Below are 14,824 nucleotides of genomic sequence, written 5' to 3' on the forward strand. Positions count from 1 at the left end.
CATACACTCCCATTGTTCAAAGTGTTAGAGACACACTTCTACACACAAGGCCAAGCGTCAGTGCTGTAAGTGTAGACATGGGAACTGCCTGCCTGCCACACCAAAACATTAAGGACACCTGCTCTTTTCATGACATAGACTAACCATAGACCAACCCTTCAATCAGTGTAGATGAAGGGAGGTAGACAGGTTAAAGATTGATCTTTAAGCCTTGACAAATGGATTGTGTACTGTATGTGTGCCAATCAGAATGGGAATGGGAAAAACAACATATTGAAGTACCTTTGAACCGGGTATGATGGTAGGTGCCAAGCGCACCGGTTTAGGTCAAGAACTGCAACACTGCTGGGTTTTTCATGCTCAACAGTTTCACATGTCTATCAAGAATGGTCCACCAACCAAAAGACATCCAGCCAACTTGACACAACAGTGGGAAGCATTGGAGTCAACATGGGCCAGTATCCCTGTGGAATGCTTTCAACACCTTGTAGAGTCCATTCGTGCCCTAACGAATTGGGTCTTTTCTGAGGGCAAAGGGGGAGGGGTGCAACTCAATATTAGTAAGGTGTTCCTAATGTTTTGTACATTCAGTGTATAGGCCTACAGAACCTGCTCTCTTTTTATACTCAACTTTCTCATCACAACTTATTCCACTGTTTATGAATTCTAATGAGATCAGACAACCAGAGCCATTGTGCAGGTGTAGGCAGTGGTGCTGATTACCTAGAGGGAAATAGAAAGAAACGGATCGTATCCATCATCTAAACAAACCAAATGTTTTAAGCTCTTCACAAAGCACATTTGCAACTCATTAGTTGAACATTTCCAAACCATCTGTACTGGACTACAAATGAAGTGTTGACCTACTATTCATATTGAAAGAAGTCTGAAGTATAATCATGTCAAAATTATTCAGGACAAATCCTGGGTACTTTATGGTGTCATTACAAAATTACGCCAAGTATTCCAGGGGCTGATCTAATTTGTGATACATACTGCAGTGGAAGGCATTGTTATGCAGATTTATGGAATAACATTATGTCTGTTATGCAGCACAATTGGGAGAGCTCAATGTGTGATGCTTCAAATAAATCCCCATCACCCTTTGAATTATATGATGTCCATTCTTCCCTTCAATGATCAGTAGGCCTATTAATATTCACTGGTCATATCCAACTGTTTATGGTATTGTTGTACATTTCAGGTTTATGCCATATTCACATGGAGATTTTTATCAGATTCCTTTTTTTACCTTATGGCCTCATACCAGCAATAAAATGCCATGTGTGGGATTGAGAATGTTGGAGCGAAATTCGACACACACTTCTAATTGACAGTTCTGAATGGTGCGACTGTGGGAAAGAAGCTCAGGTTGCAGGTTAGGTAGGGCTTTCCGGAGGCGGCTGTGGGAAAGAAGCTCAGGTTGCAGGTTAGGTAGGGCTTTCCGGAGGCGGCTGTGGGAAAGAAGCTCAGGTTGCAGGTTTAGGTAGGGCTTTCCGGAGGCGGCTGTGCTAGCTTTTGTGTTCTAAACAGCAGCTGTACCATTCAATTTGAAAATGTTTACTCAACAGACTCGAGTCATTAATGCCTTCATTCTCCCGCCCAAAAGCAACCTTCTGTCGCTTCTGGAGTGACAACACATTTAGAGGTTCTTCTGGTCGGGTTATATTAGAAAAATAGACCACTGCAAACAAAAACCACGAAATTACCGGGGAGTAATTAATGCCCTCAGCTCTTAAAAAGAATGAGCTTTACACAATATAAGATTAGGATTTTCAGTAGAAAATGCGGAGACCACCTATAGATTTGCATGGCTTCATTTACCCAAGTCATTATCTAAAGTATTACTAGGTCTAAATAATTGTGTAGGCCTATTGGTAGATCATTTTGTAATAATGTAACATTGTCTTTTCATTCCATGACGTCAAATCACATACCTGGCCCTCAGGTGTCACTTTATTGTATGTGCTCTGCTGAGTTGTAGCCTAAGTGTTGTGTCTACAAAGCATGGTTAGACTATACAATAGTTAGAGATTCATACATAAATTGTCATTTCATTTATTTATTGGGAATATTGCCACATCAATGTGATAGACAATGTTCCAATCACAGTTTGTTTCAGGACAAATTACAATTCAGCAACATAGGGCTGAGGTATTTTCCCAGAAATAGATACACCAATATATTATAATAATATATTTTACAATATGTAAAAACATTTTACTTCGCAATTGTAAAGTTAATAATACATGCACAATAGAGGATATTCTACACAGAAGAATAACAATAATTGTATATTTTGCGAACAAAAGATAAAATTGTATAGGGAAGAATAATTTCCAACAAGAAGAGAGCATACAGGGAGGGTCGTGCTAGACCAAAATATTATCTGGTTTTGACATCGAAAGTTTAATTACTGAAAGTCTCCAGATAGGCTATGAGCATCACCAGGGTCTCCACATGGGCCCTCTTCCACCTGGGGTGACACGTTTCGGAGTGCTGCTGTTGTGAGGGACCGTTGCGCGGTTTGCACTCAGCACGACTCTATCACCGAGTTTCTGAGCGCGATGGAAGTGATTAAGAAGCTTCTGTTGTGAGCCAGTCGGCTGGTTTTTCGCTGAGAGGAAGCGCAGCGTCTCCTCCAGGCAGCGGGTGAATCCCTCCGCGTAGCTTTGGACAGGTGACGCTACGTTGAATGAAGCAGCAGAGCGCATGCTGTTGTCTTTCAGGTAAACCACAGCTGTCTCGAGAATGTCAGCCTTTTCCAGTTTCGAGTTGGGTTGGTGTGCTTTAAGTTCGGTTTTGAGGAGTGTCTTGAGCTGTTCGATGCTGCTGTTAATGCGGTCTCGGCGCATCTTTTCCACCACTGGTTTTCTAAGCTGGAGAAAATAAAGGATCTGATTAGTTTAATTGTATTTTTAAAATCATGTTAAAATTCAAACATAACGTATTAAATTGATGAAGATAGAGGTAGCCTATTTGTACTTACTTTGATTTTATCTTTCGTGGTCATCACCATGTCGCAAATATTGACAGGAGCCATTGCTGTCGGTCAGTTGTTTGTTCTTGGTAGATAGTCGTCGGATGTTAGAACTGTGGTTTGTCCATCTCGACAGGGCTTCTGTATTTATACACTCATCACACTGTAAACCCGTGTGGGTCTCAGTTTGACAGGAGTTTCACACACTTGCTGGCCAATCAGGAACGCAGACAGTACAATGAAGAGGCTTCAATTACTTCATGCTAAATTGACTGTCTATTGCCTCAGGACAATGAGCGTGTCCCAAGGGAACAGGTGGAGCGTGCAATAAAAGAGTGCTGTGAAGTAGTTGACTCTGTTGCTTGCAACTGCATTCCAAGATGCTGCATCATTCTCATGAAAGACTCAGACCAAAAGGCGGGAAAACAAGTCCTGAATAAGTGAATGGTCACCCAGAAGATTATTCAGTATCAAGGGACCTTACTGCTTTTTCGCGCATTTTTTTTTGATAAATCAGTTATTTTGATGAATTCATTCAACCTTACAACATATTTCAAATGCGCATATTATTAGGATTCTAATAGCAACTCTTATAAGGCCTACTATTATATTACAATAAAAATATTTACAACAGTATTATAATAAATATAGGCTTATAATTATGTTATTCTAAAACTATTATTATTATTATTGTTCTTCATCTTATTGTTGTTGTTGTTATATTGCTATATTGTATTTACTTCTCCACCATGGCCTTTTTTTTTGCCTTTACCTCCCTTATCTCACCTCATTTGCTCAGATCGTATATAGACTAATTTTTCTACTGTATTATTGACTGTATGTTTGTTTTATTCCATGTGTAACTCTGTGTTGTTGTATGTGTCGAACTGCTTTGCTTTATCTTGGCCAGGTCGCAATTGTAAATGAGAACTTGTTCTCAACTTGCCTACCTGGTTAAATAAAGGTGAAATAAAATTAAAATAAATTGTTATTATTTTTACTATTATTATATGTCTGTTGTCACTGTAAGGATATTTTTTTCGATATAGGATATACAGAAACAGTCTGATAGCTTATGTGAACCTTTGTAAACTACTATTTTCTCTTAGTTAATTTTTTTTCAGCAATCGGTCAACAATGTATCAACATAATATTTTTCCATATGGCCCCTTGGGAATTAGATGCCTCATTGAGGACCGTGAGTAATGCGGTATTCAGAAAGGCACACTTCCATTGTTGCTCTGTTGAAAGTGTGCTGTGGGAAAGTTGGAACAACACAGTCTACAGGATTAGTTTTTGAAGAGAGGAGCAGCTGGCTTCTGTGCGCGGGAAACCTCTGTCAGCTCGGGTGAACTTAACAAGACCTGTTTCCCCCAAATGATTTATAAATCCACTAGAATACTATTTGGGTGCACTGCGTTGAAGCCACCGTGCCGCCATCTTGGCACTCCCCCACCATTGTAAAAACATATTTGGGAAGTTATAGAAATGCATTTATTAATGTCTACATTCATTTTTGTCACATTTATTATGTTACAGACAACTTCATGTATACTTTTAAATTATATTATGTCATCTGTCTGTCTGTCTGTCTGTCTGTCTGTCTATAAACATTTTCCTTAAAGTATAATTACTTGTGTTACTGTCCCCACAACAACAAAACATATTTTAATACATTTAATTTTGCCCCTGAAACATTTAGTTGAAACACTGTAAAATTCCATTAATTTCTATGGAGGACTGCCCCTACTGGAATGTCAATATGGCCGACAGGTGGCTTCAAAGCCTCTCAGTGGCCAATACATAGCATGGCAATCCAGGGTTTATATGCATTTATATGCATCTTTTTCATCTAAGGCACTGCATCGTAGTGCATCTGGTTCGATCCCGGGCTGTATCACAACCGGCCATGATCGGGAGTCCCATAGGGCGGCGCACAATTGGCCCAGCATCATCCAGGTTAGGGGAAGGTTTGGCCTGGGTATGCTGTCATTGTAAATAAGAATTTGTTCTTAACTGACTTGCCTAGTTAAATAAAGATAAAATAAATAAATACAAAATTATGTAGACACACCTTCAAATTAGTGGATTTGGCTATTTCAGCCACATCCATTGCAGATAAGTGTATAAAATCGAGCACACTCCATAGACAAACACTGGATGGCCTTACTGAAGAGCTCAGTGACATTCAACGTGGCACCTTCAAACAGTAGGATGCCACCTTTCCAACAAGTGCTGTTATTGTGAAGTGGAAACTTCTAGGAACAATAATGGCTCAGTCGCAAAGTGGTAGGCCACACAAGCTCACAGAATAGTAAAGTTCCAAACTGGCTCTGGAGGCAACGTCAGCACAAGAACTGTAGTGTACAGCCTTTGCTGACGTAAGGGCATTCATACTTCTTTCTCAGAACTGTTGAGCAGAGCTGTTGTGAAGGAAGTTGTCAAGGAAGTGAATTTATGTTTATACAGGACCTCCCGCCCCCACCTACCATCAACCAATGAATGTTTAAGCCGAGCTATATCAATCAAATGTATTTATAAAGCCCTTTTATCATCAGCCGATATCACAAAGTGCTATACAGAAACCCAGCCTAAAACCCCAAACAGCAAGCACTGTTACAACATTTAGGAGGCGTACGGCTATGCAGTACAGAGCTCAATTTGGCCTCTGCATGGATCCAGAACCTCCACAGTTGCGTCACACCATCCAATGTCTGATCACATTTTCAGATCAAACATAAAAGATGCTGCATGGTCAATCTGATGTCTGAATTAGCCGTACAGCGTTTACGGGGATATGGCCTCTGCAGAAGTCAGGGCATTCATACTTCTTGCACTTCGAGGAGCAGCACAGAACTGTTGAGCAGAGTTGCTGTGAAGGAAGTTGTCAAGGAAGTGAGTTTGTGTTTATACAGGACCCCTTGCCCTCACCTACCATCAACCAATCATGTAAATGTGGAGCTATTTTTACAAAATTTGGGTGGCGCACAGCAATGCAGTACGGAGGTCATTTTGGCTTCTGTATGCCTCCGGAGGCTCCGCCATTTTTGGATCAAGCATAAATTCGCTTTAAAGTGGCTCTTAGGGCATCAGTCCGGTTGGGCAACAACTGTGGAATGTTAGAATTTCAATGCAATTTTCATTGGTATTGTTAACGTCCACAAAATTCCCCAGATAATAAAGACTTGTTTATTTTCAATGGGAAAAGTGTGCAGCAACAATTGCTGGCAACATTGCTCAGCAACATTGCCTAAAAAATTGCCAATGTATCATGGCCTTAAGTGTGTGTGTATGCCTATACTGTATAATATAATGTAGCTAGAAAACAACATGCTGAATCAATAGCCTGTCTACTTCAAAAATAGTTGGGTGCCGCTGAATCCTCTTAGATCTTCTATAAAAATGAAATGGACAGCCCTCCAGCCATGTTTTTTATTCACCCTGTTTCTGTGTATTTTTCTATCTTCAGGATTACTGGAGATTGTGAGATTGTCTTAACCAGCCTTGTGTCTCCCAGATGTAGCCCTCTTTCTCTCCCGCCGAACTGGGCCATGTAAAAGAGCATAATGCATTCCTGGCTGTTTTGCTGAACCAGGCTTTGACTCTGGGTGCCCCTACGAGGGCACAGCTCTCTCACAAAGAGAGGGGCAGGTGCTTGGCGTCACGCGCCTCATCAAGTAGGGGGGTATCCTTGTGACTTGAACCACACAGGGAACCTGGGAAATGCCTGACCTCTCTTTATACCAGAGAAATCCCCCTTGATGTGTGCGCCGGTCTATGGCATTCCATGGACATGAAATTCACAGTAAAGGCGTGCAGCGGACAAAGCCACTTGAAGCGGGAAATTGTGCTATTGTCAAATGTACGCCTTCTGTCTTAATCAAGGCCTCTTTTAGTATTGTCACTGGGGCAGTGTGTTGGTGGCCAGTTATAAGAGGTATTAACACACGCACACATAATACATCATCCTCTAGCTCTGCAATGTACCACAGAAGGTTATTTCCATTAACTTGACCAGGAGTGTACAGGTTCAATATTTTGAAGGTATCATTGGATTGTGTATTTACTTTATGTTCATGTGTTTATTCCAACAAATAACAAACAGCTAACATTTCATTGGCTTCACATCATGATAGCAGTCACAAGTCTTATTTTTATTCCAGTATGATCTACCTGTTACTTCCTCTAGGTGTGTGGAGTTTGTGAGAGGCCTGGGCTCCCCCAGCAGAGGTCCAGATGGTCTATTGAGGTCCAGGCATAATGAGGGTGTATGGATCAGTGGTGGCCGCAGCCCTGAATGGGGGCTTAAGTGTGGGAAAGAGGGGCAGGTCTGAGCTCTCACACATTCCTCACTGGAGAGGGAGAGGGCTTTGGCTGAACACAGAGGCATCTGGATTCAAAGCCATGGAGACTGTTTGGCGTGTGTGCATGTTTGTGTGTGTGTGTGTGTGTGTGTGTGTGTGTGTGTGTGTGTGTGTGTGTGTGTGTGTGTGTGTGTGTGTGTGTGTGTGTGTGTGTGTGTGTGTGTGTGTGTGTGTGTGTGTGTGTGTGTGTGTGTGTGTGTGTGTGTGTGTGTGTGTGTGTGTGTGGAGGGGCTCATAATGAAGCTATCACTTTTTCTTCGTAAATAGATGGAATGTACACATTGGAATGTGTTCATACTCAAATGATGGGTTTTCATCTGCATAGTCATGTCTCACTTAGAAATGTGTCATAAATTATTTTATTTTTTTCAACCTTTATTTAACTAGGCAAGTCAGTTAAGAATAAACTATTTTTATAATGACAGCCTACCAGGGACCAGCAACCTTTCAGTTACTGGCCCAACGCTCTAACCACTAGGCTACCTGCCGCCCCATCTTTAAAATGGAAAAGACGGACCAGAGAGGATTTCCCTCCAAAAGACCCTTGCCATCTGTCTCTTTACACACATATTAGCATGGCTATTTATAAAGCACATCAAGCATTGACCAAAAACTAAAACTTTTTGTCAATTTATTTTAGAACAACCATTTGAGTCAAGTGTCTAGTAAGTTATTGAAGTATGTAGACATATACAAATTCTATTGACTATTCAGGAGTGATAGGAGAAACACTATTTAGTAATAGCCTCTGAAATGATGTGTGATGTTTGTAGGTTGATTTGTATTGTCATGAATCTTGTCCTGAAGGCAGAACTGAGTGATTCCTCCTTAGATAGGCCAGCTGCAAAGTCAACATTGTCTATATTGTAAAAATTAATGGAAACAAAAACATACATTTTAGGTTGGGGTTAGGCATTAGGTTAAACAGTGTGGTTAAGATTGTATTACTTTATGACTGTGCTAGCTAGTGACCACTGCAGAGTTGCCTCCATGACGAAAAACGCTAACCTACGTGATGTTCACTGTATTGTACTGTTTGGAGGCTTCAGTGGGAGCAGATGTTTGACTGCAGGTTCCATGTATGTGAGGCCAGAGGAGATTAAAAGAGGAGAGGTGTAATCAGTGGGAGGTAAGTGTGCACACACACAGGCCAGGGCATGTGAACGAGGGTGTTAGAGGGTAACACGCGCACACCCTGGCTCAGTGGTGCCTCTGATCTGGGCAGCATGTTGAAAGGGTGTCCCTAGAGGGGGGCGAAGGGGCGGTGGATGGAGGAGCAGTGGGGTGTGCTCTAATGATCGGAGGATGTGTGAGTAGGATCCTGTCCTGCTTTCCCACACTCTCATGTATTAGATATTTTCTGTGGGGGCTGAGTGCAGGGGGGCGAGGTGTCCAACAATAGAAGTGTGCCTTCCCAGAGGGCGCTGAATAATTGTATTAATTGGCATCAACAATGGGAATGTTTCTCTCCCTCTCCCTCTCTCTCTCTCCCCCCTCTGGTGTACCTTTCTCATGCTTTCTGTTTGTACATGTGAAAGACAGAGAAGATGTAAATGGTAAATCCGTTATGTCAGGGGAGATACATTATTTAATTGATATAGCACAATTACAGTATTAACACAATATTGCAGTACATTCAATTTGATCTATTTGAGTTCATGTTGATTTCAATTACCACTATGTGTTCTGATAGATAGTAATTGTCTCCTTAATAGGTTAACATTAATTTCTGCAATGTGAAGTGGGCAATATCTTAACTCAGCAAAAAAAGAAACATCCTCTCACTGTCAACTGCATTTATTTTCAGCAAACTTAGCATGTGTAAATATTTGTATGAACATAACAAGATTCAACAACTGAGACATAAACTGAACAAGTTCCACAGACATGTGACTAACAGAAACGGAATAATGTGTCTCTGAACAAAGGGGGTCAAAATCAAAAGTAACAGTCAGTATCTGGGGTGGCCACCAGTTGCATTAAGTACTGTAGTGCATCTCCTCCTCATCGACTGCACCAGACTTGCCAGTTCTTGCTGTGAGATGTTACCCCACTCTTCCACCAAGGCACTTGCAAGTTCCCAGACATTTCTGGGGGGGATTGAACCTAACCCTCAACCTCCGATCCAACAGGTCCCAGACGTGCTCAATGGGATTGAGATCCGGGCTCTTCACTGGCCATGGCAGAACACTGACATTCCTGTCTTGCAGGAAATCACTCACAGAACGAGCAGTAGGGTGGCATTGTCATGCTGGAGGGTCATGTCAGGATGAGCCTGCAGGAAGGGTACCACATGAGGGAGGAGGATGTCTTCTCTGTAACTCACAGCGTTGAGATTGTCTGCAATGACAACAAGCTCAGTCCGATTATGCTGTGACACACCGCCCCAGACCATGATGGACCCTCCACCTCCAAATTGATCCCGCTCCAGAGTACAGGCCTCGGTGTAATGCTCATTCCTTCGACGATAAACACAAATCCGACCATCACCCCTGGTGAGACAAAACCGCGACTCGTCAGTGAAGAGCACTTCTTGCCAGTCCTGTCTAGTCCAGCGACGGTGGGTTTGTACCCATAGCCGATGTTGTTGTTGGTGATGTCTGGTGAGGACCTACCTTACAACAGGCCTACAAGCCCTCAGTCCAGCCTCTCTCAGCCTATTGCGGACAGTCATAGCACTGTTGGAGGGATTATGCGTTCCTGGTGTAACTCCGGCAGCTGTTGTTGCCACCCTGTACCTGTCCCGCAGATGTGATGTTCGGATGTACCAATCCTGTGCAGGTGTTGTTACACGTGGTCTGCCACTGCGAGGACGATCAGCTGTCTGTCCTATCTCCCTGTAGTGCTGTCTTAGGCGTCTCACAGTACGGACATTGCAATTTATTGCCCTGGCCACATCTGCAGTCCTCATGCCTCCTGGGCACCTTTCTATTGTTTTTTTTCAGAGTCAGTAGAAAGGCCTCTTTAGTGTCCTAAGTTTTTATAACTGTGACCTTAATTGCCTACCGTCTGTAAGCTGTTAGTGTTTTAACGACCGTTCCACAGGTGCATGTTCATTAATTGTTTATGGTTCATTGAACAAGCATGGGAAACAGTGTTTAAAACTTTTACAATGAAGATCTGTGAAGTTATTTGGATTTTTACGAATTATCTTTGAAAGACAGGGTCCTGAAAAAGGGACATTTCTTTTTTTGCTGAGTTTATATGCCTTGAGGGTCCCTTATCAAGTCTACTGTCTGACTCAGTCCCCATCTGTAAAGGTCTTATAGAGAATGTTCCCAGGTAATAAGAGTGTGACACTCTGCTTGTGTTCAGTCTGTGCCTCTGTTATCTGCAGTACCATTCCTTTGTTGGCCAGTTAACCATGAGATAACTGATGCCTCTCCCATTGTTGTGTTTGCCTCGCCCACTGACCTCAGAGTGTGGGAAAGCTAATCCAGCCTGGGACTCATGGTTTTGTAATGATAATGTCCTCCTATAAATAGGGGAGTGGGCTCCTCTCTCAGCTCACAACTCAACTTCCTCAGAGAAGCACACACTCTCTCTCTCTCTTTACCAGAATGGCTCCCACCTACACAAGCGACTCTGCCAACACCATGCTCTCTGCTGAAGACAAGCATGAAGTAAATATTATTTATAACATATGTTTGTGTCATTGTTTACTATTGAATCATTTTCTTCATGATTTGAACTTTAAGGACATAGAACTAACCTAATGCCCTCTTCTCTTCATCAGCTAAGGAAACCAGTTGGGGAGAAGATGTGTAGAGACCGCATCAACACCTGCATAGAGCAGCTCAAGACCCTGCTGGAGAGGGAGTTCCACAAACAGGACCCCAACACCAAGCTGGAGAAGGCTGACATCCTGGAGATGACGGTGGGGTTCCTGACGCAGAAGCTGCAGCCTCAGAGCCCAGTCCCCCAGAGGGCCCACGGTGACGGCTACTCCCAGTGCTGGAGGGAGACCCTGCACTTCCTGTCTTCCAGCTCCATGAAGGACATGATGCTTCAGAACCACCAGAGAGCTGGCCAGGACGTCTGCCCCTCCTCGCCACTCTCCTCCCAACATCAACACCACTGCCAGGGCCCAGTGAAGCAGGCCACCAGTGGTCACAAAACAGTGTGGAGGCCCTGGTAGAACCACTACTTGGAGACTCTCTATCTCACAAACTGGATGTTATATTGAAATATTGAAATGATATTATTTTATTTTCTTGTTATATATGAAATGATTTCTACTGATGTGATTATTATTCTCTCTCAGAGAAGAAGCTGAAAAACATATCTGTATCACTTTATATTGAAGAATATGTTTAATATTTTATATGTGTATGCATGTTGTGCTCACTTGATGCACCAATGTGTCCTTTAGTCCTTTCATTTTCTTTGAAGAGGATTGTTAAGGTTATATATTTACATTTATGGTTGCTTAGCCAACTGAAATCTTGCGTTAACGATATTGTATGTACTGACCTATTGAAGGGTATTTACAAATGCTTTGATATGCCTTTTGTAAAGGCTTTTTGGGACATTGTGGTTCCACCAAAGGCACTGTTGTGCTGTGAAATGTATTGTTGACACTGTGTGTCTTTTATTCTCACTTGATAAAGTGAACATGCATCCAAAAAGGATTCCAATGAATGTTTTGGAAAGTAACCATACTGTGTTTGTGTGTTTCTAAAGGAGCTGTAATTAACTGGGGGATAATGGGACATAATGTATAAAAATCAATGTAGAGGGAAGATGGAATGTAACAAATTGAACTGAAGTGGAAATGAACAGGAAATGACAGATAATGAAAACAGGCAGTGTACTGGTAAATACTGTAGTTAGAAGTGCAGGTATCTGTACACATCAGCACATGAGGATGTATTATCGTGTTTATCAGTGGAATGTATCTACTCCTGGGCAGAGAACAGCCTCACTTCTGATTGGTGAAAAAATAAAGGAGGGATCATATGTTAAAAAAATACATAAATTATAATCTTTCACTAAGTTACCCATTTAATGCTCTTAAACCTAAGTTGTATGGTCGCAATTACTGTAATGGAATTCCCTATCTAGCCCATTACATTGAAGCTCTTGGAGACTTCTGCATTGCTGTGTGGGGCACCTATTTTCAAATGTAAGTGTTAAAAATAGCTGCCTGGCAGAATATAGTGATCCACATCTCGACACCAACCTGGAAATCTTGCATATAGTTTATCTGGACATTTACATGAACATATTCGAGACAACGTATTGGGGTGGCAGGTAGCCTAGTGGTTAGAGTGTTAGACTAGTAACCGAAAGGTTGCAAGATCAAATCCCCGAGCTGACAAGGTAAAATCTGTTGTTCTGCCACTAAACTATTCCTAGGCCGTCATTGAAAATAAGAATTTGTTCTTGACTGACTTGCCTAGTTAAACAAAGGTTAAATTAATTGGAAGTAATGTACAGTTATTTGAATAATTGAGAGATCTGAATAAAAATATAAAAGCATTGTAACATGTTTATTTGTCATGAGACATACAGTATCTGTTGGTGATGGAACTGCTTGTCTTGAATAGTTTGTAGAGGTCAATGATCCAGGGAGTGGCTTACTCGGTGTACCACAGGGTCTGCATCTGACTGTGTAGGTCTGGAGCTCACCATGCTTTCCCACACTCCTCAACCATTAACAGCCCTGATTGGGACAATAGATAACATCAATGACTTAATGTGTGAGTGTCAATGTGATTGAGTGTGTGCGCGTACGTGCATGACAAAGAGTGAGAGAGATCCCGTGCCTGGGCTATGGGTGGAGAAGCAGTCAGTGAGGCTAGAAGAGGGAGTGTGCAATGGTGGTAGTTTGGGTGTGGGTGAGAGATGGTGTGTGTGTGCTCAAGGTGTGTAGACTTTAATCTATCACCTGGGAGCAGACTTGCCCTCCAGACTGACACCTGCTTGAGTTGGCAGATAAGATAGGTTTCCCACGGCGAAACACAGCAAGGCCTGGCTACAGGCACAGGTGCATCCTGTCATATACATACTAACATTCACAATGTCTTCAAAGCGAGGCTTACCCTTCACAGCACTGTTGTGTCACTATGTAAATAAATTCTCTAGTCATATAAGTGAATTCAGACTTTATTTTGTACACACCGATAGATTACAGAACAGGTTAATAAATGCAGGTGTAATATATTAAGCAAAAAAATATAATATATGTTTAAATTCATACTAGTTTGAATAAAATTGATGAATTAATTAAATCGAAACATAAATGCATGCTAGTTTCATGAATTGTGAAATTTGAAATTTGTACAACCAATGTATATATTTTTAAATACGATAATCACTTGTGTTTAATGTTTTAGAAGGACATGATGATTAAATGAATAAGCTGGTTTGAAGGGGAGTTGCAGGAAGTTGAAGGGGGATCAGGATTCTCACATTCATGCCGAGAGGATAATTTAGGGCGGCACACTTCCTTTGTCCCTTCAATGAAAGGGGATAATGAAACGGGTTTGTGGGAAAGCCGAGGAGAGGTAGGCCCCACACAGGAGAGACGTGCCACACAGTTACACAGCCCGGCAGGCAGGTAGGCTGCGCCCTGGATCACCAGCTGTTTGATGAAACCAGAGCTGACGGAGTTGACTGCCCAACGTTAGCCTAGGGCTTAACATACAAACCCCAAGAGAGGCACGTTGGACACACACACACACACACACACACACACACACACACACACACACACACACACACACACACACACACACACACACACACACACACACACACACACACACACACGTTCTCTTTCGAATCATGCTTGTATATACAGTGCATTCAGAACGTATTCAGACCCCTTCACTTTTTCCACATTTTGTTACGTTACAGTCTTATTCTAAAACTGATTAAATATATATTTTTTCTCATCAATCTACACACAATACACCATAATGACAAAGTGAAAACTGGTTTTTAAAAATGTTTTCACATGTATTACAAAAAACAACAGAAATACCTTACTTACATAACTATTCAGACCCTTTGCTATGAGACTCGAAATTGAGCTTAGGTGCATCCTGTTTCCATTGATCATCCTTGAGATGTTTCGACAACTTGATTGGAGTCCACCTGTGGTAAATGCAATTGATTGGACATGATTTGGAAAGGCACACACCTGTCTATATAGGGTCCCACAGTTGACAGTGCATGTTAGTGCAAAACCAAGCCATTAGGTCGAATTAATTGACCGTAGAGCTTCGAGACAGGATTTTGTAGAGGCACAGATCTGGGGAAGAGTACCAACAAATTCCTGCAGCATTTAAAGACCACAAGAACACAGTAGCCTCCATCATTCTTAAATGGAAGAAGTTTGGAACCACTAAGACTCTTCCTAGAGCTGGCCGCCTGGCCAACCTGAGCAATCGGGGGAGAAGGGCCTTGGTCAGAAAGGTGACCAAGAACCCGATGGTCACTCTGACAGAGCTCTAGAGTTCCTCTGTGGAGATGG

General features: G+C 42.1%; 2 protein-coding genes across 3 annotated transcripts; one reads left to right on the top strand and one right to left on the bottom strand.

Annotated features, from left to right (window-relative positions):
• Positions 1-2,042: 2,042 nt before the first annotated feature.
• On the bottom strand, positions 2,043-3,102 carry LOC110494428 (transcription factor HES-5-like). Its single transcript, XM_021569452.3, has 2 exons — positions 2,990-3,102; positions 2,043-2,879 (listed from the first exon to the last, which is right to left on the bottom strand). The coding sequence occupies exons 1-2, from the start codon at positions 3,041-3,043 to the stop codon at positions 2,445-2,447; spliced, it is 489 nt and encodes a 162-aa protein (XP_021425127.2). The 5' UTR covers positions 3,044-3,102; the 3' UTR covers positions 2,043-2,444.
• Positions 3,103-10,856: 7,754 nt separating this feature from the next.
• Positions 10,857-12,317, top strand: LOC110494429 (transcription factor HES-5-like). Of its 2 annotated transcripts, none has more exons than XM_090204310.1 (2): positions 10,857-10,967; positions 11,086-12,317. In XM_090204310.1, exons 1-2 carry the CDS (start codon positions 10,963-10,965, stop codon positions 11,480-11,482), a joined length of 402 nt encoding a protein of 133 aa, XP_090060436.1. In that variant the 5' UTR covers positions 10,857-10,962; the 3' UTR covers positions 11,483-12,317. The 2 variants fall into 2 exon arrangements, with proteins under 2 accessions (XP_090060436.1, XP_090060435.1); XM_090204309.1 differs by having other exon boundaries at positions 10,858-10,967; positions 11,081-12,317.
• Positions 12,318-14,824: the final 2,507 nt, after the last annotated feature.

The sequence above is a fragment of the Oncorhynchus mykiss genome, chromosome 17 (assembly GCF_057628025.1).
Source record: "Oncorhynchus mykiss isolate SJ-2025 chromosome 17, ASM5762802v1, whole genome shotgun sequence".
NCBI classification, from domain to species: Eukaryota; Metazoa; Chordata; class Actinopteri; order Salmoniformes; family Salmonidae; genus Oncorhynchus; species Oncorhynchus mykiss.

What these genes read in the sequence shown, in the direction of transcription:
- LOC110494429 (XM_090204309.1), top strand. Translation starts at nt 10,905, where the DNA reads ATGGCTCCCACCTACACAAGCGACTCTGCCAACACCATGCTCTCTGCT. An exon ending in CTGCTGAAGACAAGCATGAA is followed by an intron (nt 10,968 to 11,080) that starts GTAAATATTATT and finishes TCTCTTCATCAG; the next exon opens with CTAAGGAAACCAGTTGGGGA.
- LOC110494428 (XM_021569452.3), bottom strand. Translation starts at nt 3,043, where the DNA reads ATGGCTCCTGTCAATATTTGCGACATGGTGATGACCACGAAAGATAAA. An exon ending in CCACGAAAGATAAAATCAAA is followed by an intron (nt 2,880 to 2,989) that starts GTAAGTACAAAT and finishes TATTTTCTCCAG; the next exon opens with CTTAGAAAACCAGTGGTGGA.